General features: G+C 43.0%; 1 protein-coding gene across 5 annotated transcripts in view; it reads right to left on the bottom strand.

Annotated features, from left to right (window-relative positions):
- LOC121530796 (calcium/calmodulin-dependent protein kinase type II subunit beta) overlaps window positions 1–26,631 on the bottom strand; it is a 115,743-nt gene that overhangs the window by 76,082 nt on the left and 13,030 nt on the right. For all 5 annotated transcript variants that reach the window (XM_041836035.2, XM_041836037.2, XM_041836036.2 and 2 more), the window contains exons 2-5: window positions 20,564–20,658; window positions 7,561–7,620; window positions 2,284–2,338; window positions 1,901–1,966 (exon numbers count right to left, since the gene is read on the bottom strand). In XM_041836035.2, coding sequence (XP_041691969.1) covers window positions 1,901–1,966; window positions 2,284–2,338; window positions 7,561–7,620; window positions 20,564–20,658 — 276 coding nt within the window. The remainder of the gene's footprint in view (window positions 1–1,900; window positions 1,967–2,283; window positions 2,339–7,560; window positions 7,621–20,563; window positions 20,659–26,631) is intronic.

Genomic DNA, 26,631 nt, shown 5'->3' with positions numbered 1-26,631 from the left:
ACCTAACAACTTCAATTACCAATTTCTCTGAACAAGGGAAAAAAACATCACCAAATTCACTGAGAATACATTACATAGGATGAAGAAACAATACTCAAAGCCGCTGCTCCATACTACTTTTCAGACACAGAGAACTGATACTGTATACTCGTTGTTGGGGTGGAATTGGCGTGTGGTGTGGGGGGTCCGTGGGCATCTTTTTAACATTTCTTTGGAATCCTCATGTCTAACTCATTGTTAGAATTTGTTTGGGTCCAAATCGGATGTTAGGTATTATATTTATTGAATATTATTGAATTTGGGTGTAATCAATTAGCTTAATTTCTCAGAGATCAATTATATTTCAACAAAATAATGTTGCTGGAATGCTAATCTTATCTGTTTCAAACTACAGAAAAGTTTTCAGAACAATCTGAGATGGTGGGTGTCATGGCTTGCTGTAATGACATGGAATGACCCAGGAGTGAAAGAGAGAGCATAAGCAAGCAAGACAGAGAGAGAGAGAGAAAGAAAGCCAGGGAAAGAGAAAAATAATGAGAAAGAAAGGGAGATGAAGAGAGGAAAACACAGATAGAGAGATGTATGTGTCAGCCAGGTAGAGAGATAGAGAGATGTATGTATCAGCCAGGTAGACAGATAGAGAGATGTATGTGTCAGCCAGGTAGACAGATAGAGAGATGTATGTATCAGCCAGGTAGACAGATGAGGAGATGTATGTATCAGCCAGGTAGACAGATAGAGAGCTGTATGTGTCAGCCAGGTAGATAGATGGATGTACATTACATGGCCAAAAGTCTGAGGACATGTGCTCGTCGAACATCTCTTTCCAAAATCATGGTTGGTCCCCCCTTTTCTGCTATAACAGCCTCCACACTTCTGGGAAGGCTTTCTACTAGATGTTGCAACATTGCTGCGGGGACTTGCTTCCATTCAGCCACAAGGGCATTAGTGAGGCCAGGCACTGATGTTGGGCGATTAGGCCTGGCTTGCAGTCGGCGTTCCAATTCATCCAAAAGGTGTTCGATGGGGTAGAGGTCAGGGCTCTGCGCAGGCCAGTCAAGTTCTTCCACACCGATTTCAACAAACAATTTTTGTATGGACCTCGCTTTGTGCACGGGGGCATTGTCATAATGAAACAGGAAATGGCCTTCCCCAAACTGTTGCCACAAAGTTGGAAGCACAGAATTGTCTAGAATGTCATTGTATGCTGTAGCATTAAGATTTCCCGTCACTGGAACTAAGAGGCCTAGCCCAAACCATGAAAAACAGCCCCAGACCATTATTCCTCCTCCACCAAACTTTACAGTTGGCACTATGCAGTGGGGCAGGTAGCGTTTTTCTGGCATCCGCCAAACCCAAATTCGTCCGTTGGACTACCAGATGGTGATGCGTGATTCATCACTCCAGAGAATGCATTTCCACTGCTCCAGAGTCCAATGGCGGCGAGCTTTACACCACTCCAACCGACACTTGGCATTGCACATGGTGATCTTAGGCTTGTGTGCGGCTGCTCAGCTAAGGAAACCCATTTCATGAAGCTCCCACTTTGCGGCTGAGCCGTTGTTGCTCCTAGACGTTTTCACTTCATAATAACAGCACTTACAGTTAACTGGGGCAGTTCTAGCAGGGCAGAAATGTGAGGAACTGACTTGTTGGAAAGGTTGCATCCTATGACGGTGCCACGTTGAAAGTCACTGAGCTCTTCAGTCAGGGCCATTCTACTGCCAATGTTTGTCTATGAAGATTGCATGGCTGTGTGCTCGATTATATACACATATTAGCAACAGGTGTGGCTAAAATACCTGAATCCACTAATTTGAAGGGCACTAATCCTTTTGGCCATATAGTGTATTTGTCAGCCAGGTAGAGAGAGGGAGACAGATAGAGATGTATTTCTTACCTGGCGTCAGCCTCACTGTAGTACTCTCTGGCTACGATGTCCTCAAACAACTCCCCTCCAGTCACCCTGCAAACCAATCAGAGACGAGCTCATTAGCCAATCAGAGAGCATCTGAATTCTGCTCAGTCCGGGTCTCGCTCCAGCAAGCTACACCAGGCCCGCCGGCAACCCTCCCCTCTCTCTCTCTCTCTCTCTCTCATCCTCTCATCCCACCGTCCCAGCCGTTACCATGGAAACTGAAGCTAGTATGGCTAACAGGCTGAACCTCGGGTAAAGGGAGAGAGGGAGAAAGGAGAGTGGCATGTATTGTATGAGAGGATAGAGGGATGAAAGAGGTGTAAAGAGGCAGAGTAGAGGAGAGATGGAGGAGATGAATAACTTACAAGTCAAACAGGAGGTAGTGGAATCCTTCCTCTGATATACTGTCATGGAGACGGACTGAGAGAGAGAGAGAGAGAGAGAGAGACAGAGACAGAGACAGAGACAGAGAGAGAGAGAGAGAGAGAGAGAGAGAGAGAGAGAGAGAGAGAGAGAGAGAGAGAGAGAGAGAGAGAGAGAGAGAGCTAAGCCATGGGAGGTCAAATCAAATCTGTACACATTCAGTCATTTACTGTAGCAGAGACTCTTACCCAGAGTGTAAATCAGTACATTCAACTAAAGTAGCTAAAACAACCACGTATCATGATCAATGCAATTAAAACCATCAAAATAGGCACTCTGATTTCAAACACATCATGGCATTTGAATTCAAGTGAACAAGTGTATAAGGGAAGTTGTTTGGGGGTGGGGGTGCTGCAGAAGAAAATATATAACAGTCTATATAGGTCCACTAATACAGGACTAGTAAAGGTCCAGTGCACTGTTTCTTTAAAAAAAATGTATTTGAGTGTTTAGCAGCATTTGCAACTTGAGTCTGATAATTATCTGTACAAAACAGTTAATCTGATAATACTTGTGTAATATAAAACATTTGATTGATATATGTTTCTTGAAATGGGACATGGGTGACTAGTTAACGTTAGCTTGGCTCTCTCTGTGTGTTCGTGCCGTGGGAGGAGGGTTTTTTCGTTCGCAGAGAGCAATGGCTAGCTAGTATGCTAACTATTCTAGCTAACTAACTGGCTGAATAAGTTGATGACGGACTCAATCAAACTTTCAAAACTAACCCAAAACTTTACACAACGTTAGACATGGACACGAATGATCTGCTTGGCGTGTTAACACACTGGTGGTTTGTTGTAACCGAGTATTGGTGCTAAACCGTGTTATTGGAGACTGGCATGCTAGTTGGCTAAGGCATCATAGGATTCGGTGCCCTGGACGGTTTTCACGGAAGAATACTGTACCAAGTTAGCTAGCTGAATAAACTAAGTTAGTCTATTCCTAGAAAACATTGAACCACTGTAGTTTACAACAATTATAATTTCTAAAGTGGAAGTTGGGAGAGTTATATTTGAGTGTTTCAGTGAAACGTAAGTGAGGGAGGCCCCGCTCTCTCGCTTTCCCAGATGTTTAGTTCATTTCTTTCCTTTGCATTATTGTAGCCATTTTCTGTAGCCTGTCAACTATGTGTCTGTCTATCCCTGTTCTCTCCTCTCCGCACAGGCTATACAAATGCCTCACACCGCGTGGATGCTGTCGCTCTAATCTGGTGGTCCCTGCACGCACGACCCACGTGGAGTTCCAGGTCTCCGGCAGCCTCTGGAACTGCCGTTCTGCGGCCAACAAGGCAGAGTTCATCTCAGCCTATGCTACCCTCCAGTCCCTCGACTTCTTGGCGCTGACGGAAACATGGATTACCACAGAAAACACTGCTACTCCTACTTCTCTCTCCTCGTCTGACCATGTGTTCTCGCATACCCCGAGAGCATCTGGTCAGCGGGGTGGTGGCACAGGAATCCTCATCTCTCCCAAGTGGACATTCTCTCTTTCTCCCCTGACCCATCTGTCTATCTCCTCATTTGAATTCCATGCTGTCACAGTCACTAGCCCATTCAAGCTTAACATCCTTATCATTTATCGCCCTCCAGGTTCCCTTGGAGAGTTCATCAATGAGCTTGACGCCTTGATAAGTTCCTTTCCTGAGGATGGCTCACCCCTCACAGTTCTGGGTGACTTTGACCTCCCTACGTCTACCTTTGACTCATTTCTCTCTGCCTCCTTTCCACTCCTCTCCTCTTTTGACCTCACCCTCTCATCGTCCCCCCCTACTCACAACGCAGGCAATACGCTTGACCTCATCTTTACTAGATGCTGTTCTTCTACTAATCTCACTGCAACTCCCCTCCAAGTCTCTGACCACTACTTTGAGTCCTTTTCTCTCTCGCTCTCCTCCAACACTACTCACTCTGCCCCTACTCAGATGGTAATGCACCGTCGCAACCTTAGCTCTCTCTCTACCGCTACTCTCTCCTCTTCCATCCTATCACCTCTTCCCTCTGCTCAATCCTTCTCCCTCCAATCTAATGATTCTGCCTCCTCAACTCTCCTCTCCTCCCTTTCTGCATCCTTTGACTCTCTATGTCCCCTATCCTCCCAGCCGGCTCGGTCCTCCCCTCCTGCTCCGTGGCTTGACGACTCATTGCGAGCTCACAGAACAGGGCTCCGGGCAGCCGAGCGGAAATGGAGGAAAACTAGACTCCCTGCGGACCTAGCATCTTTTCACTCCCTCCTCTCTACATTTTCTTCCTCTGTTTCTGCTGCTAAAGCCACTTTCTACCACTCTAAATTCCAAGCATCTGCCTCTAACCCTAGGAAGCTCTTTGCCACCTTCTCCTCCCTGCTGAATCCTCCTCCCCCCCCCTCCTCCCTCTCTGTGGATGACTTCATCAACCATTTTGATAAGAAGGTTGACGACATCCGATCCTCGTTTGTTAAGTCAAATGACACCGCTGGTCCTGCTCACACTGCCCTACCCTATGCTTTGACTTCTTTCTCCCCTCTCTCTCCAGATGAAATCTTGCGACTTGTGACGGCCGGCCCCCAACAACCTGCCCGCTTGACCCTATCCCCTCCTCTCTTCTCCAGACCATTTCCGGAGACCTTCTCCCTTACCTCACCTCGCTCATCAACTCATCCTTGACCGCTGGCTATGTCCCTTCCGTCTTCAAGAGAGTGAGAGTTGCACCCCTTCTCAAAAAACCTACACTCGATCCCTCCAATGTCAACAACTACAGACCAGTATCCCTTCTTTCTTTTCTCTCCAAAACTCTTGAGCGTGCCGTCTTTAGCCAACTCTCTTGCTATCTCTCTCAGAATGACCTTCTTGATCCAAACCAGTCAGGTTTCAAGACTGGTCATTCAACTGAGACTGCTCTTCTCTGTGTCACGGAGGCTCTCCACACTGCTAAAGCTAACTCTCTCTCCTCTGCTCTCGTCCTTCTAGACCTATCTGCTGTCTTTGATACTGTGAACCATCAGATCTTCCTCTCCACCCTCTCCGAGTTGGGCATCTCCGGCGCGGCTCACTCTTGGATTGCGTCCTACCTGACAGATTGCTCCTACCAGGTGGCGCGGCGAGAATCTGTCTCCGCACCACATGCTCTCACCACTGGTGTCCCCCAGGGCTCAGTTCTAGGCCCTCTCCTGTTCTCGCTATACACCAAGTCACTTGGCTCTGTCATATCCTCACATGGCCTCTCCTATCATTGCTATGCAGATGACACACAAGTAATCTTCTCCTTTCCCCCTTCTGATAACCAGGTGGCGAATCGCATCTCTGCATGTCTGGCAGACATATCAGTGTGGATGACGGATCACCACCTCAAACTGAACCTCAGCAAGACGGAGATGCTCTTCCTCCCGGGGAAGGACTGCCCGTTCCATGATCTCGCCATCACGGTTGACAACTCCATTGTGTCCTCCTCCCAGAGTGCAAAGAGCCTTGGCGTGAACCTGGACAACACCCTGTCATTCTCTGCTAACATCAAGGTGGTGAACCGATCCTGTAGGTTCATGCTCTACAACATTCGCAGAGTACGACCCTGCCTTACACAGGAAGCGGCACAGGTCCTAATCCAGGCACTTGTCATCTCCCGTCTGGATTACTGCAACTCGCTGTTGGCTGGGCTCCCTGCCTGTGCCATTAAACCCCTACAACTCATCCAGAACGCCGCAGCCCGTCTGGCGTTCAACCTTCCCAAGTTCTCTCACGTCACCCCGCTCCTCCGCACACTCCACTGGCTTCCAGTTGAAGCTCGCATCTGCTACAAGACCATTGTGCTTGCCTACGGAGCTGTGAGGGGAACGGCACCTCCGTACCTTCAGGCTCTGATCAGTCCCTACACCCAAACGAGGCCATTGCGTTCATCCACCTCTGGCCTGCTGGCCCCCCTACCTCTGCGGAAGCACAGTTCCCGCAAAGCCCAGTCAAAACTGTTCGCTGCTCTAGCACCCCAATGGTGGAACAAGCTCCCTCACGATGCCAGGACAGCGGAGTCACTCACCACCTTCCGGAGACACTTGAAACCCCACCTCTTTAAGGAATACCTGGGATAGGATAAAGTCATCCTTCTATCCCCCCTTACCCCACCCCAAAGAAAAAATAAAAATAATAATAATTGTAAAGTGGTTGTCCCACTGGCTATCATAAGGTGAATGCACCAATTTGTAAGTCGCTCTGGATAAGAGCGTCTGCTAAATGACGAAAATGTAAAAACTTTGCAAATGCAACTTATTTCATTCCTTTTTAATAGACTCCCTTATCCAGAGCAACTTGCAGTAGTGAGTGCATACATTTTCATATTGGTCCCCCATGGGAATCGAACCCACAGTGCCCTAGCGTTGCAAGCGCCGTGCTCTACCAACTGAGCTACATCATCACAAACCACTTGATGTCTCAATATACTCAATTACTGTATTGTGCATTGTTTTTCTTCATGGTGATGGAAAGTCTACAGGTACAAACCTAGATGACCAGCCTACTGTATATACAATACAGTAATATACATTTACATTAAGTGGTTTGTAAGGATGGTAAATTAATACTGCACAAAAAGTGGTTGTTTCCATTTTATTTTATCAAGAAAAATATTTTATTTGATGTGGACGTTTTGTGTCTTTGGCCATAACTTTGCACCTTTTGATGTAAATGTTTGAGAACAGGGTTTGCAGAGAAAGAGACAGGGCAACAACTCTTACAATTCCAACTATTGAATCCTGCAAGACAGTGTTCTTAATTATACAACTATCTTTTTTGACAAAGCAGAGATGCTGGAGAAAAAAGAAAATGGGCCGTGCTACAGATGTCTATATCAGTCCGTTAATACTAGTAAAGGCCCAGTGCACTACTTATGTGAAGAAAAAATATATATATTATTATTATTATGTAGATTGTAATTAATGAAAAATGTTGTTGGGGTTGATATATTTTTCATTAGCTGTTGGGGTTGATATATTTTTCATTAGCGCAAATGAAAAAAAGCCTTTTTAAACTCAAATACACTACAAGTTCGCATTTCCTGCTGTGTCAGAAAATTCTCAGCAACAAAAGAGTGATCAAATTAAGATCCTACATCTGTATATATTAGATAGAAGATTGAAGCAGAAGATGTAAGGTTATAATGCAGCATAGGTAGGTGTCATTGCTGCATAGGTAGGTGTCATTGCTGCATAGGTAGGTGTCATTGCGTTTGTGCGTTGTTTAGTTGAGAAAGACTCACCGATGTTGGAGTGCTTGAGCAGGCGACAGATACGGGCCTCTCTCTCTAGCTTCTGGTGGTCTGAGGAGGTAGAGACAGGTGGAGAGATATTAGAGGTAGAGAGACAGATGGAGAGATATTTACGTGGGGAGGAGAAGGGGTGGGGTGGAAGTGGTGAGGAAGGGTAGTGCATCGTATAAGAGTCAAATACATTAGTTAAGGGTTTCCACTTCATACAATTTTCTAATTGGCAGATATTCAAGTATGGACTACAGGATTCAAACTTTCATGTGTACATTTCCAGAGTCCAAGAACTTGCGTACAGTGTCCCAGTGACCATGTAGACCTAGATGGAAGTCCTTGAGCAGGCAAGCTGCACGGCCCATGTATAAAAGGTCTATGTAGTCCTCCAGCCAGCGGTCCACAGTAAACCAAGTTGGCTTACGTTCCTTCCAGTTAAGAAGAATGATTATCTTGACTGAAAGACAACCCAATGATAACAAACTATTCTTGACATTAGACAGTATATTTTCTGGGCTTTGACCAGGTACCCAACCATGAAATGGGTCACATTGGAAATTCAACATTAAAAAAAATCTGACAAAACTGAAATAACTTCAGACCAAAATGTTTTCACTGCAGGGCATTCCCACAACATGTGAAGTAAAGAGCAGTTGCTACCACAGTTGTGCCAGCATACATGCAAGTCAGATAGATTTTCATCCATCTTTGAGATACGTACAGGGGTGATATAGGCTCTACACAATATATTGTATTGAGTGATCTTATACCGAACACATTTTGAAGTGGTCAGACCCCTTCTCCAAATAGTGTCCCATTGCGATGGGGTGAGAGAAGTGTTCAGGTCACGCTCCCATGCTAACTGAATGGGGGAATATGCATTTGGGATGGAAACAAACAACAGTCTATAAATGCCTGATACAGTTCCTCTCATGGAGGCAGCTTTCCTGAGGTTCTGATCTAATTTCAGAGGCAGGTTCATCATCCTCCTTTTTACCAACCTTGTATATGATTGTCTTAAGCTGTAGGTACACCAAAAATGAAGAATCGCTCAAACCAAAATCTGCCTTCAATTGGGAAAAGGATCGAATATCATCTTTAACAATCTGACCAATAGATGAAATACCATGGCTATGCCAGTCTATTATTCAAAGTGTTTCCCCCAGCTGTAAACAGGGCGTCATGTCAGATGGGACAGGATAGACAGACCTTTTACACCCAACCTTCTGAACAGCATCTTAACAGTGCTACATGAGAACCTGATAATTACACTGTCAAGGGCAGTAGGGGGTTTGGGGCAGTGCCACATTGATGCCATGGAAACAGACCTGTTTTATCCTCTCCTCTAACCACTCCCAGCTGCCAATCTTCTATTCTGATTTGTAAGCCCATGTAAGGGGATATCTTGAATTATATGACAAGTAGTAGAAGAATCCATCTGGGACACCCAGCCCACCTTTGAATCTAGGTACTGTCAGTTTTCTATACCCTATTCTGGGTTTCTGATTGTTCCATAAGATCTGCGAGGAGAGAGTTCGTACCTCCTTAAACCATGACTGCGGCTAGCCTAGGTAATACATTAACCTTAAACATTTCAGCTCTGCCCCATAAAGATAGGGGGAGAGTTGTCCATCTCTTAATATCATCGCTGATGACCTGGACAACTCTAGGTCCATTTAGGCTGAATATCGTGAGGGATACTATATTAATTCCTAGATACGTCATGCCACTAGTCAAATGGGGAACCTACTAAGTCAGCCTGAAATGTGTGTCGGTTGAGAGGCATAGCCTCACTCTTACTCCAGCTGATTTTGTATCCTGAGAGGGTGCCAAAGGAGTCAATCCTTTTTAAGACTGCTGGTAGGGAGATTGTAGGGTTACTAAGGGTGAGTAGGATGTCGTCAGCGTATAGATTCAATTTGAACTCATGTTCATAAATGCGCACACCTGGGATGGTCTCTTCAGCACGTATCGCACATGCCAGGAGTTCTAAGGCTCAAATAAATATGAGAGTACTAGCGGGGCAACCCTGTCTCACACCTCATGGAGGCAGACACTCTTCCATTCGTTTTGACAGACGGGGGCACTCTCTAAGGCCCTGACCCAGCTAATGGGACCGAAGCCAAACTTGAGTGAGTGTATGAAACAGGTATGGCTATTCTATCCCGTCAAAGGCCTTCTCGGCATCCAAGGATGCTGCTATAACTGGAGTTTTAAGAGAGTGAGCCTTGGACATGACATGAAACAGCCTTCGCATGTTATTCGGACTATTTGCATTGCCCCCCCACCCCACCCCACCCCACCCCAACCCCCTCTTTTACACTGCTGCTACTCTGTTTATTATTTATGCATAGTCACTTTAACTCTACCCACATGTACATATTACCTCAATTACCTCGACTAACCTGTGCCCCCACACATTGACTCTGTACCGGTACCCCCTGTATATAGCCTCGTTACTGTTATTTTATTTTACTGCTGCTCTTTAATTATTTGCTATTTTCAATTTTTTACTTATCTAAAAACTGCATTGTTGGTTAAGGGCTTGTAAGTAAGCATTTCACTGTAAGGTCTACACCTGTTGTATTCGGCACATGTGGCAAATAAAATTTGATTTGATTTGATTCACGGAGAGATGACCTGGGATGAACCCAACCTGGTCTAGATGAATTATTGATGGGATTCCCGTCTCTAAGAGTAGGGCGAGGGTCTTGGCTAATATCTTATAGTAGCTGTTCAACAGACTTAAGGGTCGGAAACTTCCTAGCTTTAAAGGGTCCTTACCAGGCTTGGGTAGCAGAGAGATAGTGGTTCGGCACATGAACGGGTGCATAGATTCGGACTCTAGTCCTTCATCAAATAATTTCAGAAGGATCGGGGACAGCTGTTTTTTGAAGCATTTGTAGAATTCAATACCCAAGCCGTCATCGCCAGGCATTTTCCCAGAGGACATTTTCATAATTGCATTGTCAATTTCTAACTGGGTGATCGGGAGGTCCAAATCAACTTTATCCACTATATGACAGCGGGAAGGTCAAAGCTCTTAAAGAAGGCATCAATGTCTCTGTCACCTGCTATACTCTCTGACCCATACAATGTGGCATAGAATTGTCTGAAAGATTGATTCATTCTGTTGGCATCACATTGAAGTACTCCCTTACTATCCCTAAATGCTGGAATGGACTGTCAGTTCTCTGTCTGCTTCAACCTATGCACTAACATCCTCCCTGCCCTCTCCCCTGACTCAAAATAAAGTCTCTGCAGTCAGAAAAGAGCAAAAGCTGTCTCCTCGGGTACCAGTTTCTGTAGATCTGCCCTGGTAGACTGGAGGGAGGTTCTCAAGTCTAGGATCAACCGGTCTGACATACAGTATGTTCCTCCTCCAGTCTTTTAAGCTCTAAGGACAGCTTAGACTTTTTCTCTGAGCTTTTTCTTTTTTTCAGCTGACGTGAAACTAATTATCCAACCCGTACAAGTGGCCTTAAAAGCTTCCCAGACAGTGGCAACCAAAGTCACAGAGTTAAGGTTTAATTCAAATAATTATGTGATTCTGTCACCTAGTGAACTCCTTGTTCTTCAAGAGGGAGGTGTTCAGCCTCCACTGTCGAGATGTAAAGGGATTAGCGGGGGGGTGACATGGAGAATGGCAGGATACATCAGCCTGAACCACAGCCCAGTCTGATGGTGACATGGAGAATGGCAGGATACATCAGCCTGAACCACAGCCCAGTCTGATGGTGACATGGAGAATGGCAGGATACATCAGCCTGAACCACAGCCCAGTCTGATGGTGACATGGAGAATGGCAGGATATGTCAGCCCGAACTGTAGCTTCTTCTTGACCTCCGCGAACTTGGTACGTTTCTTCTGCACATAAGTGGAGAAGTCGTGGTACACAGAGAACCGCTGACCCTCCCAGGCTCCTTTGCTGCTGCCGCTCTGATGATGAGCTGCTTGTTGTTCCATCTCAGCAGGCGTATTATTATCGGGCGGGGGTTCTCATCCAGGGCTGGTCTCGGTCCTAGTGCCCGGTGCGCGCATTCAATCTCGGGGACTGGTTCGTTGTCTGGCCATCCCAGTACATAGCGGAAGATCTTGTCGAGGAGAGAGTAGATGTTGCCTGCCTCTTGGCATTCTTTAATTCCAATTATCCTCCAATTATTGATTTTACTCCTGTTGATGAGTGCGTCCAATCCATCATTCAGCAGAGCGATGTCTTTCTCTGACTGTGACGCCTGGTTCTGAACTGCAACCATGTCTTCCTCCAAATCACCAATGCGTTTCTCTGCTCCCACCACCCTGTCAAGAATGGCTTTGGTGTCTTTGTTCAGGGTGTTAATGGTATTGTTCATAGTGTTAAATTTAGTGTGAAGTTTCTGGGCCCATTTTGGAGTTTCATCATCGGAGTCTTCCTCGCCACAGCTGTGGTCCGATGTGGGGTCGTTGACGTTTTCGTTAGCCACCATGCTAACTTTGCCCGGCCTGTCTTTCTTCGTATTACGAGTTAGTCTTTTCTGTTGCCATTTCGGTTTTGTTGCGTTTTCAGTCATCTCCGTATACTTAAGAATTGTTTGCTGCATAAACAAGGTGTTTTTTTGATAATTATGACTGTATTTTAACAATAATTCTGGTCTAGTGTGCCATCGTTACCCCACGTGACTCCACTTTATTTTGATGTAATAACCCAATGCACTTCAGTGTCACTATCTGTAACTGAATAAAATAATATACAGTAACTTGGTTGTCAGCATCTCTTTAGTACAAAGACAACAGCTCCACTAGCTGCTTGGACGAGGGAGGGAGGGAGGGGGCCAGACATAATAATCATTCTAACAGATTGGAGGGGACACAATGTAGACTGGCTAGTGACTGACTAACTGCCATGGAACGCATTGTTACATAAGCCTGTACCAAACACGAACAACGCACACACAGAAAACAACGGAACGCACACTATGCAGAGCACAGAGGGTTACACACACACACACACACACACATATATATATATATATAGAAGAGTGAGAGTGAAGAGAGTACCTAGTGATCACATGTTCTAAAGATGAGGGGAGAGGGGTGGAGGAGGGAGAGAGGAGAGAGAGAGGACAGTGTTTAAATTATGAAGACAAACTGCTGTCTGAGGACAAATACAAACTGCTGTTACTCCGTCTGAGGACAGAGAAACAGCTGTCTGAGAACAAAGTCAAACTGCTGTCACTCCATCTGAGGACAAAGACAAACCGCTGTCTTAGGACAAAGACAATCTGCTGTCACTCTGTCTGAGGACAACCACAAACTGCTGTCACTCTGTTTGAGGCCAAAGACAAACTGCTGTCTGAGGACGAAGACAAACTGCTGTTACTCCGTCTGAGGACAAAGACAAACTGCTGTCTGAGGACAAAGACAAACTGCTGTCACTCTGTCTGAGGACAAAGACAATCTGCTGTCACTATGTCTGAGGACAAAGACAATCTGCTGTCACTATGTCTGAGGACAAAGACAAACTGCTGTCACTATGTCTGAGGACAAAGACAATCTGCTGTCACTCTGTCTGAGGGCAAAGACAATCTGCTGTCTGAGGATAAAGACAAACTGCTGTTACTCCGTCTGAGGACAAAGACAAACTGCTGTCTGAGGACAAAGACAAACTGCTGCCACTCTGTCTGAGGACAAAGACAAACTGCTGTATGAGGACAAAGACAAACTGCTGTCACTCTGTCTGAGGACAAAGACAATCTGCTGTCACTATGTCTGAGGACAAAGACAAACTGCTGTCACTATGTCTGAGGACAAAGACAAACTGCTGTCACTCTGTCTGAGGACAAAGACAAACTGCTGTCTGAGGACGAAGACAAACTGCTGTCTGAGGACAAAGACAAACTGCTGTCAATCTGTCTGAGGACAAAGACAGTCTGCTGTATGAGGACAAAGACAAACTGCTGTCAATCTGTCTGAGGACAAAGACAATCTGCTGTCTGAGGACAAAGACAATCTGCTGTCTGAGGACAAAGACAAACTGCTGTCTGAGGACAAAGACAAACTGCTGTCACTGTCTGAGGACAAAGACAAACTGCTGTCTGAGGACAAAGACAAACTGCTGTCACTGTCTGAGGACAAAGACAAACTGCTGTCACTCTTTCTGAGGACAAAGACAAACTGCTGTCACTCTGTCTGAGGACAAAGACAAACTGCTGTCACTCTGTCTGAGGAGAATGTTTTTAAAACATCTACATTTAAAAAAAGTATAATAAATCCATGTAATATAGCCTACCCTTTCACAATAAATCCATTGCTTATTTTAGACAGGTCTAAAGAAACATGAAATGAAGAAAATGTAGTCTATTTCAGAAGAACAGAATAGCATACTCTGAGTCGTCCTTATGTTAGGCCCTGATCTGGCTATCCATATGGCTGTGGGCTACACTACTTCATTTAGCAGACAAGATTTTCTTAGAATTCCGTGGCATTATTTTATATTATTGTATAGTATGAAGAATACAATTGAACATAGCTGAATAAAATAGAAAGGATATTTTCTCCAAACGATTTGAAATGCGCACACCCACGGGGGGCCAGTATGATTATTATTATTATTTTTAATGGTATGCACTAACTGTAAATCACTCTGGATAAGAGCATCTGCTAAATTACTAAAATGTAAATAATATATCATTCACAAGTGATAAGCTAATATTGTCACCAATCAGACTATTATTGATTTAATCTTGTCTTTACATATGCTAAATAATATATGTGGGAAATTCATTTGATTTAGAATGGACCATTATCAGGCACCTGTCTCGAAACAGAGGCATGGGAAAAAAATACATGTAATCTCTGCACTTAAATAGCGAATGGAGGACGCGTTTCCTGTGGTTCATTTTCATGCCAGCCAGGTAGGCTATACTCCTCTTGTAAAGATAAGCAATGTGCTTAATATTTGCCTAATATTAGGAAAGTTGAGAAACAAATATAGTAGGCCTAGCCTATAGAAAGCTGATGGGAGCCTATAGAAATGTTGCGCAACATGAGCTCATGGGCTCTCATGAAGTGTTTGATTAGATTTTCGATTACATTTGCATTGATGTCAGAGTGATTAGAGGGACAATAGAGTGCTGAGTACCAGGCAGTTAGCAAGTTTGGTAGGCTACTAATGACCATCAGCAGCATCAGAGCTTGGAGAAGCCTAATTACCGTGACTAAACGGTCACGTGGAATTTGACTGCCTTCTTGACTCGTGACCGGCGGTGTGGCGGTAATACGGTCACCGCAACAGCCCTAATCACATCTCAAATTCCACCAGACTGCAGTGGAGTTAAAGGAATTTCACAACCATAATACCACAACATTGTTCTGTTTATGCCAAGACATTGAAACAATAGCCATTAAGGGCAATATGGAGGAATGGGATGTTTTGGCAAGATTTCACAGGTTGTTATGATATCACAGCAGCTCTTGTCTAAATTTGTCATTGACCCAGTAAGCCTGACAATGACAAAATGAGGCCTAAATACAGGCTAAATACAGGCTAAATACAGGCTAAATACAGCCTAAATACAGGCTAAATACAGGTCAGACTTCTGTGAATGCCACTGCATTGCAGGTGACTCTGAACCCCCACCACCCCACACCCTCACACTAACTCTTTATCATCACCAATATCTACCATCTCTTAAGCCGTGTTTCATAATTCCATTGTTAATATGGTGGCCCAATAGCTGACCCCCTGCAACTCTGTCTAGGCTCCACATCCATAAACAAGCTCTCTGATTGGCTGAGGGCAGTGCCAACAGCCCCACCCCCCCGACCCCCCCTGACATGTGGCAGATGACATTAACAGTTCCTCTGATGGACGTTTTTAACACAGCTTTCACACATAGGCTAACCCTACAGTAGCGTTGACAACAATGCAAACGACAACAGTGAATAGCTTCTAGAGGAATGAGATACAAAGTCACTTTACAGCATTACTGGAAACAAGATATCAATCTGAGTTTTCTGCTCTAATCTGCTCTTACTACCTGTTTATTATCTATCCTGATTGCCTAGTCACCTACATGTTCATATTACCTCAATCACCTCAACTACCTCATACCCCTACACATTGACTCGGTACCGGTACTCCTTGTATATTGCCTCGTTATTGTTATTTTATTGTGTTACTTTTTCCTTTTTTGTGTGCACATTTTCGTACTTTTTAACTCCGCATTTTTTGGAAAGGACTCGTACGTAAGCATTTCCCAGTAAAATCTACACCTGTTGTATTCGGTGCATATGACAAATACATTTGATTTGATCCTCTGTATAGCTTTAACAGATAACGCACAATACAATCTTGTTTTACATTTATCTCATTTCCAGAAGCTAATGACTGTGACCATACATGACTCATCACTCTGGGCGTGTGGTGCCAGGAAAATAACCTCTCACTCAACGTCAACAAAACAAAGGAGATGATTGTGGACTTCAGGAAACAGCAGAGGGTGCACCCCCCCTATCCACATCGACGGGACCGCAGTGGAGAAGGTGGAAAGCTTCAAGTTCCTTGGCGTACACATCACTGACAAACTAAAATGGTCCAGCCACGCAGACAGTGTGGTGAAGAAGGCGCAACAGAGCCTCTTCAACCTCAGGAGGCTGAAGAAATTTGGCTTGGCACCTAAAACCCTCACAAACTTTTACAGATGCACAATTGAGAGCATCCTGTCGGGCTGTATCACCGACTGGTACGGCAACTGCAATGACCGCAACCGCAGGGCTCTCCAGAGGGTGGTGCAGTCTGCCGAACGCATTACCGGGGGCAAACTACCCGCCCTCCAAGACACCTACAGCACCCGATGTCACAGGAAGGCCAAAAAGATAATCAAGGACATCAACCACTCGAGCCACTGCCTGTTCACCCCACTATCATCCAGAAGGCGAGGTCAGTACAGGTGCATCAAAGCTGGGACCGAGAGAATGAAAAACAGGTTCTATCTCAAGGCCATCAGACTATTAGCTAGTCTCCTGAGTGGCGCAGTGGTCTAAGGCACTGCATCGCAGTGCTAACTGTAACACTAGAGATCCTGGTTCGAATCCAGGCTCTGTAGCAGCCGGCCGCGACCGGGAGACTCATGGGCGGCGCACAATTGGCCCAGGGTAGGGGAGGGAATGGCCGGCAGGGATGTAGCTCAGTTGATAGAGCATGGCATTTGCAATGCCAGGGTTGTGGGTTCGATTCCAACGGGGGGCCAGTATAAAAAAATATGTATTCACTAACTGTAAGTCGCTCTGGATAAGAGCGTCTACTAAATGACTAAAATGTAAATGTATTAAATAGCCATCACTAGCACATTAGAGGCTGCTGCTGCCTATTGAAATCACTGGCCACAGAAATGGAACACTAGTCACTTTAATAATGTTTACATATCTTGCACTAATCTCATATGTATATACTCTATTCTATAATATTCTACTGTATCTTAGTCCATGCCGCTCTGTCATTGCTTGTCCATATATGTATATATTCTTAAATTCCATTCCTTACTAGATTTGTGTATATTGGGTATATGTTGTGAAATTGTTAGATATTACTTGTTAGATATTACTGCACTGTCGGAGCTAGAAGCACAAGCATTTCGCTACACCCGCAATAACATCTGCTAAACACGTGTATGTGACAAATAAAATGTGATTTGATTTGATAGTCCAGGGCCCGTATTCATAAACCGTCTCAGAGTGCTGATCTAGGATCAGGTCCCCCCTGTCCATATAGTCTTATTCATTATGACCTAAAAAGCCAAACTGATCCTAGATTTCCTATTCTGAGACGCTGTGTCTGTGTGTGTGTGTGTGTGTGTGTGTGTGTGTGTGTGTGTCAGATGAGAGTCCCGTGCTAAAGGCATGTAGAGCCACAGACCAGACGCATGGCCGACAGCTACCAAGTGCCTGACGCTAATGCTCCCTCTCTATAATAATATAATAATATGCCATTTAGCAGACGCTTTTATCCAAAGCGACTTACAGTCATGCGTGCATATTTTTTAAATATTTTTTTTGTGTATGGGTGGTCCCGGGGATCGAACCCACTACCTTGGCGTTACAAGCGCCGTGCTCTACCAGCTGAGCTACAGAGGAACTCTCTCTCCCTCTCTCTCTCCCTCTCACACATTCATCTATCAATCTAACGCTCTTTTCCTCAAAGTCCTCCTGCTCTTATGCTTGTGTCATAATACGTTGCAACATTTGATTTTAACAACATAAAAATAAATATGATTTGCAAAGAGGATATCCGAATACTTCATCAAGCAGTACACAAGTCCAAAATCACGTCTGTCACTCCCTGTCATGACAAGGATAAGCTTACTTTTGAATATTATTTGCTGCACTAAGCCTATACATCCCATTCCCCTAAGCTCAAATACTAGGACATGGAGGTAGCTGCCACACAGCTCAGCTACAACTTATGTCATATGGTTAGAGTATATACAGTGCATTCGAAAAGTCAACATACAATACCCCATATTGACCCAGCAAAAACGTAAATATGACATTTACATAAGTATTCAGACCCTTTACTCACTACTTTGTTGAAGCACCTTTGGCAGCGATTACAGCCTCGAGTCTTCTTGGGTATTACGCTATAAGCTTGGCACACCTGTATTTGGGGAGTTTCTCCCATTCTTCTCTGCAGATCCTCTCAAGCTCTGTCAGATTGGATGGGGAGCGTCAGTGCACAGCTATTTTCAGGTCTCTCCAGAGATGTTAGATCGGGTTCAAGTCCGGGCTCTGGCTGGGCCACTCAAGGACATTCAGAGACTTGTCCCGAAGCCACTCCTGCGTTGTCTTGGCTGTGTGCTTAGGGCCTTTGTCCTGTTGGAAGGTGAACCTTCACCCCAGTCTGAGGTCCTGAGCGCTCTGGAGCAAGTTTTCATCAAGGATCTCTCTGTACTTTGCTCCGTTCATCTTTCCCTCGATCCTGACTAGTCTCCCAGACCCTGCCACTCAAAAACATCCCCACAGCATGATGCTGCCACCAGCATGCTTCACCGTAGGGATGGTGCCAGGTTTCCTCCAGACGTGGCGCTTGGCATTCAGGCCAAAGAGTTCAATCTTGGTTTCATCAGACCAGAGAATCTTGTTTTTCATGGTCTGAGAGTCCTTTAGGTGCCTTTTGGCAAACTCCAAGCAGGCTGTCATGTGCCTTTTACTGAGGTGTGGCTTCCGTCTGGCCACTCTACCATAAAGGCCTCATTGGTGGAGTGCTGCAGCGATGGTTGTCCTTCTGGAAGGTTCTCCCATCTCCACAGAGGAACTCTGGAGCTCTGTCAGAGTGACCATTGGGTTCTTGGTAACCTTCATGACCAAGGCCCTTCTCCCCCGATTGCTCAGTTTGGCCGGGCGGCCAGCTCTAGGAAGAGTCTTGGTGGTTCAAAACTTCTTCCATTTAAGAATGATGGAGGCCACTGTGTTCTTGAGGACCTTCAATGGTGCTGACATTTTTTGCTACCCTTCCCCATATCTGTGCCTCGACACAATCCTGTCTCGGAGCTCTACGGACAAATCCTTCGAGCTCATGGCTTGGTTTTTGCCCTGACATGCACTGTCAACTGTGGGACCTTATATAGACAGGTGTGTGCCTTTCCAAATCATGTCCAATCAATTGAATTTACCACAGGTGGACTCCAATCAAGTTGTAGAAACATCTCAAGGATGATCAATGGAAACAGGATGCACCTGAGCTCAATTTCGAGACTCATAGGAAAGGGTCTGAATACTTATGTAAATAAGGTATTTCTGTTTTTTATTTTTAATACATTTGCAAAAATTTATTTCGGGGTATTTCGTGTAGATTGATGAGGAAAAACATTTATTTAATACATTATCGAATAAGGCTGTAACGTAACAAAATATGGAAAAGTTAAGAGATCTGAATACTTTCCGAATGCACTGTATGTAGAGATATGGGCTACAGACATAGAGCCATGTTTTCTATAATGTAGCAGGCCTACTGTTTTACGTAAGGAGTTCAGATTAGTAACCTAGCTACAGTACAGTACCAGACATATTGTAGGCTAGGCTCCACTCTTCCAAGTCGTATCTGAGTATCAACTATTTAAATAAAATATCAACCCTGAGAATATGGGATGTACCAGACTCCACTGGAACTCTGAGAGATAGATACTGAAAATGCAGTATGTTCTTCACAATGTTAAGAGATTTATGCTCAGAGGGAAGATGTTTAGGCTACGAAACATCAACCATAAGAATCGAATCGAATGAGCCAAAAGCCAACACAAAGTCTGATAGGAAATCAAACCAAGTGCATAAAATAAGCCAGCATGTATGCAATGCATATAGATTTATACTCCATTCACTGTCATATATAGCTATGTTTAAAAAGAATGAGCCATGATCCTCCATGAACAGGACCTGGCTTTCACTGGTCCCTCTCCCACAAGAACTGACTCCAAATGCCTCTCTCTCTCTCTGTGTGTATTTGAACCCAGGTCTGTTGTCTGTCTATCTATCTGTCAGAAGGGTGACAGTTAAGTGTTGCGGTGAGGGGGGCTCCAGTTACGAGGCAGAGAGGGCAGCAGGAGATTTACACAGTGCAACAGGAGGCGTGAAACATACCCCACAGCCATATTGAGAAAAATATATATTGAGAAACACCGGATCATGGCTTATTTAAGTAATAAGGCCCACGGCTAAGGGCTGTTCTTACGCACGACGCAACGCGGAGTGCCTGGATACAGCCCTTAGCCGTGGCATATTGACCATATACCACAAACCCCCGAGGTTTATTGCTATTATAAACTGGTTACCAATGTATTTACAGCAGTAAAAATAAATGTTTTTGTCATACCCGCGGTATACGGTCTGACATACCACGGCTGTCAGCCAATCAGCATTCAGGGCTCGAACCACCCGGTTTATAATACCTGTTGGCTCATAGATAGTACAGCTGTGCAACCAAATGTGGAGAACAAGTGAAACAGCACTTGGGGACAGAGTTTATGCTTACCTCTTGCAGATAGCTTTTTGGTGTTGATTATTTTGGCGGCATATTCCTGTCCAGTACACAGCTTGACACATCTGCGCACCACTGAAAATGCTCCCCTGGAAACAGAGAGAAAAGAAACAGAACAGCCGGTCAGACATATTTCATAGTTTATAACATTGTCATTAAAATGAGGGAGCTATACAGTAGTTTCTCTGAATTTTATAGTAACCTACAGCAGGGGTGCAACTTTCACTGGGGACGGGGAGGACATGTTTCCCCCACATTCTGAAATTGCATTTTTGTCCCCCCAGTGTTATTGAAATGTGATACAAAATGAGGCAACAGTGTGCTTTAGGACAATGCGGATGCCTCCTAGCGGTCGGGTAGGCTGTTTGGAGAGAAAAAAATGAACTACGGTACTATTTGTTTTATTCAAGTGGTCCTAATAAGGCTTTCTGCCAGCACAGCAATTGCCTCCGCCTTCTGTCCCTGGCTGGCATGATAATGATGGTAGCAGAATATACTGTAAGAGTTTGTCTACATAACTGGTTCCCCTGAGGTTCCCACCGCAAAGTCAGCAAGTACTGTATCATATAAGATGATTGTGTGTGTGTGTGTGTGTGTGTGTGTGTTTGTGTGTGACACGTGAGAGAGAAGGTGAATGCACAAAAGCATTTGTGTATTTGTTGCTGTTGTTTGTTGTTTTTAAGTATACCTGACGCAAAATCAGCGTTGCCAACATTTGTTTTTCATGTCAAATTTACTGAAGTATCCAAATTCAAATAGAAGCAGTTTAGATTAGATTAGACTTTTCGTCACATGCACAGGGCCGCAGGTGTAATTGCAGGGTACAGTGACATTCTTAAGCAGGTCAAAAAGAGAAGTGAATAAAACAATAATAATAATAATAATATATGCATACAGTGAGGGAAAAAAGTATTTGATCCCCTGCTGATTTTGTACGTTTGCCCACTGACAAAGACATGATCAGTCTGTAATTTTAATGGTAGGTTTATTTGAACAGTGAGAGACAGAATAACAACAAAAAAATCCAGAAAAACGCATGTCAAAAATGTTATAAATTGATTTGCATTTTAATGAGGGAAATAAGTATTTGACCCCTCTGCAAAACATGACTTAGTACTTGGTGGCAAAACCCTTGTTGGCAATCACAGCGGTCAGACGTTTCTTGTAATTGGCCACCAGGTTTGCACACATCTCAGGAGGGATTTTGTCCCACTCCTCTTTGCAGATCTTCTCCAAGTCATTAAGGTTTCGAGGCTGACGATTGGCAACGCGAACCTTCAGCTCCCTCCACATATTTTCTATGGGATTAAGGTCTGAAGACTGGCTAGGCCACTCCAGGACCTTATTGTGCTTCTTCTTGAGTCACTCCTTTGTTATTTTTTTTTCTTTTTCTTTTTTTTTTTCTTTTTTTTTCTGGGAATGGATCAGCTTAATATTGCAGATAGATTGTATCTTCTATCAATGTAATTGTCTGCATCACTTCCAATCCCCCATGTTTTTTTATTTTTTTATATATACTCCCCCTTTATTACTTTTCAACCCCACCATCCTTTCCCTACTTGGAGTAAATTAGTGAACAACAATGCCCAGGCCTCTACTTCCGGTCTATACTTACTATCTACACCTTATGGACAGAGTTAATTTTACAATAATTCTATTATATATATATATATATATATATATATATATATATATATATATATATATATATATATATTTTATTTATTTTTTTTGCTCCTGAACTTCTTCTACTCTCAACCTCTCCGATCATTTTCATTGTGTCCATCCGGTTTGCTTCTATATGCCATATCTTTCTAACTGTGCTCCTTCCCAAAAGCTCCCAACATACAACCTATATACTTATTATGGACACAGTATGCTTACATTATTAGCTATCTTTGTTATTATTTGTTGTTATTTGTTATTAGTCCCATCCTTCAACTCTATTCAATACCTCCCATCTATCTCTTAACACCATCCATATAGGATTTCTATTTGCCATATATATTTCAACCGTACTGTGATGTTTTACAAAAATTCTGAACCTTTCTATTCTCATTGCTTCTACAGATTGTGAATTAAAAATAAACATTTTTGCTAAAAGTATTATTATATTATTGATTGACTATGACTTTTCAGATCACCCAGTAATGCTATCTGCAAGGTTAGTTCCAGGTAAATATTGCAATCCTTTAGCCATTCCTGGACCTGTGTCCAAAAACAAGCTACAAATGGACAGAACCAAAACAAATGATCTAATGATTCTGTCTCTTCACAGCAAAACCTGCAGAGCTGGGAAGATTGTATCCCCCATTTAAATAACATTCTATTGGTAGCAAGAATTTTATATAATAATTTAAATTGAAAGATTCTAATTTTTGAATCCGGTGTCGTTTTGCGTGTCAGTTCATAAACACTATGCCATGGGATCGGTACGTCAAAGATCTCTTCCCAACTATTTTGCAATCTATATGGGATGGCTGTCAATCCTTTGGTCCTTAAGTGAAACTGATATACTTTTTTATTTATCACAGTTTTCCTTAACCAATTATGTTCTTTAATGAAAGGCCGACAGACAAGTTCCTTACTTTCTCCCCCTTCCACTTTCCTCTTCCACTTTTGCGGTAAGGCTGCAATTATTTGGTTGTAATTTTGGGTAGAGCAGACATTTCCATATGTTTTTGTTAGCTGCATGTGCGACATAACTCCACCAGTCCTACCGATGATATCATTTACGAAGATTATACCTTTTTTAAACATTCTGTCAAAAAATAAAGGTTTTTTGTCAATTAGTATATTTGAATTTAACCACAATATTTGTTGCATTATTTGTTCTGTCGTTTCTGGAGGATTAAATTGAAATTGCAACCAACTTTCTATAGCTTGTTTTAGAAATAGTGACATTTGGGAGATTATTTCCTTTTCAAATAACTGAAAGTGAGAGGTTGTAATCTGAATAAAGGGAAAAAGGCCTTTCTTGAACATTGGGTGAGACAATCTTACTAATTTGCTTGAGAACCAGTTCGGATTTAAGTATAACTTTTGTATGACTGAAGCTTTTAGTGATAGGTCTAATGCTTTAATATTTAATAATTTCTGTCCTCCGAATTCATATTCATTATATAAATATGCTCTTTTAATTTTGTCTGGCTTGCCGTTCCAAATAAAATTGAATATTTTTTTCTCATATAATTTAAAAAACTGTTCGCTAGGCGTAGACAAGACCATAAGCAAATAGGTAAACTGTGATAATACTAAAGAGTTAATCAGGGTGATTTTTCCACAAATTGACAGGTATTTTCCTTTCCATGGTAGTAAGATCTTATCTATTTTTGCTAACTTTCTATTAAAATGTATTGAAGTGAGATCATTTATTTCCTTTGGGATATGTATTCCGAGTATATCCACATCACCATCAGACCCTTCTATTGGTCAACTACATGGTAATGTAAAAATTGTATTTTTTAGTGATCCAATACGTAATATAGTACATTTGTCATAATTTGGTTGTAATCCAGAGAGGTTAGAAAATGTATCTAGATCCTCTATGAGGCTGTGGAGGGATTCTAGTTGTGGATTTAAAAGAAAACATGAATCATCAGCGTACAATGACACCTTTGTTTTTAAGCCCTGTATTTCTAATCCTCTGATATTATTATTGGATCTGATTTTAATAGCTAACATCTCAATGGCCACAATAAATAGATATGCTGATAGTGGACATCCTTGTTTCATTCCTCTTGACAGTTTAAAACTTTCTGAGAAATAGCCATTATTTACTATTTTACACCTAGGGTTACTATACATGATTTTGACCCATTTTATAAGAGATTCTCCAAAATTGAAATGCTCCAGGCATTTATATCTAAACCCCAGTCGAACTTTATCAAATGCCTTTTCGAAGTCTGCTATGAATAGCAGGCCTGGTTTCCCATATTTTCCATAGTGTTCTATTGTTTCCAATACTTGCCTTCTATTATCTCCAATGTATCTTCCATGTAAAAAACCTGTCTGATTAGAATGAATAATATCCGACAATACCTTTTTAATTCTATGCGCTATACATTTTGCTAGGATTTTTGCATCACAACACTGAAGTGTAAGGGGCCTCCAATTTTGTAAATGGACTGGATCTTTATATTTTCCAATTGTATCCTGTTTCAGTAATAATGAGATCAGACCTTCTTCTTGAGTGTCAGATAATCTACCATTTACATAGGAGTCGTTAAAACATGCTAATAACGGTCCGCTTAGTATATCAAAAAAGGTTTGGTATACCTCGACTGGTATGCCATCCAACCCTGGAGTTTTCCCGGACTTAAAGTCTTTAATTGCATCCAGAAGTTCCTCCTCTGTAATTTCACCTTCACATGAGTCTTTCTGTGTGGCTGTTAATTTGACATTATCAATAGAAAAAAAATCTCTACAATTAGCTTCAGTTAGAGGAGATGGAGGTGACTGAAAAGAAAACATATGCTTAAAGTACTTTGTTTCTTCCTTCAAAATATAATTTGGTGAATTATGGGTGACTCCGTCAATTGTAACCAGTTTCATTAAGTTCTTTTTGGTAGCATTCCTATGTTGAAGATTAAAAAATAATTTTGTGCATTTTTCCCCATATTCCATCCAGTTTGCTTTATTTTTATAATATATTACACTTGATCTTTCTTGAATAAGTTTCTCCATTTCTTTTTGTTTTTCCTCTAATTTATTCTGAGCCTCTATATTACAGTTTTTATTGCCATCTATCTGTTCTGTTAGATTTTCTATTTCCTTTCTTAGTATAAACTCTTTTGACCTAAATTGCTTTTGTTTTCGAGATGAGTACTGAATTGCATGGCCTCTAAAGGCATATTTAAAGGTGTACCATACAATAAGGGGATTCGCTGTACCTATGTTGTGTTGGAAAAAGTCAGTTATAAATTCCTTTGTTCTAATTATGAATAAATTATCATCCAATAGGCTTTGATTAAATTTCCAATATCCTCGCCCACGTGGAAATTCAGTAAGAGAAATGTATATGCCTATTATATGATGGTCCGACCGCATTCTGTCCCCTATCAACACTTTTTTTTACTTTTGGTGCCAACGAGAATGAGATAAGAAAGAAGTCAAGACGACTAGCTTGATTCAGTCTCCGCCATGTATATCTCACTAGATCAGTATATTTAAGCCTCCATATATCTACTAGTTCTAATGTATCCATGACATTCACAATTTCCTTAAGAGCATGTGGGTGATTGTTTGTGGTGTGATTTCCTTTACGGTCCATTGAGCTATTTAAAACAGTATTATAATCCCCCACCATAATAATATAGAGCCACTCCTTTGTTGCCTTGGCCGTGTGTTTTGGGTCATTGTCATGCTGGAATACCCATCCACGACCCATTTTCAATGCCCTGGCTGAGGGAAGGAGGTTCTCACCGAAGATTTGACGGTACATGGCCCCGTCCATCGTCCCTTTGATGCGGTGAAGTTGTCCTGTCCCCTTAGCAGAAAAACACCCCCAAAGCATAATGTTTCCACCTCAATGTTTGACGGTGGGGATGGTGTTCTTGGGATTTAATACTGTTTGAATTCAGGATTTCAGTCCTTCACAGCGTAGTGTGTTAGCAATTGTTTTCTTGGTGACTATGGTCCCAGCTGCCTTGAGATCATTCACAAGATCCTCCCGTGTAGTTCTGATTCCTCACCGTTCTCATGATCATTGCAACTCCATGAGGTGAGATCTTGCATGGAGCCCCAGGCTGAGGTAGATTGACAGTTCTTTTGTGTTTCTTCCATTTGCGAATAATCGCACCAACTGTTGTCACCTTCTCACCAAGCTGCTTGGCGATGGTCTTGTAGCCCATTCCAGCCTTGTGTAGGTCTACAATCTTGTCCCTGACATCCTTGGAGAGCTCTTTGGTCTTGGCCATGGTGGAGAGTTTGGAATCTGATTGATTGATTGCTTCTGTGGTCCTCTGTAGCTCAATTGGTAGAGCATGGCGCTTGTAACGCCAGGGTAGTGGGTTCGATCCCCGCGACCACCCATACGTAAAAATGTATGTGCACATGACTGT

This window comes from Coregonus clupeaformis, chromosome 18 (assembly GCF_020615455.1).
Source record: "Coregonus clupeaformis isolate EN_2021a chromosome 18, ASM2061545v1, whole genome shotgun sequence".
Lineage (NCBI taxonomy): Eukaryota > Metazoa > Chordata > Actinopteri > Salmoniformes > Salmonidae > Coregonus > Coregonus clupeaformis.
This window is presented reverse-complemented; position numbering and strand designations above follow the sequence as displayed.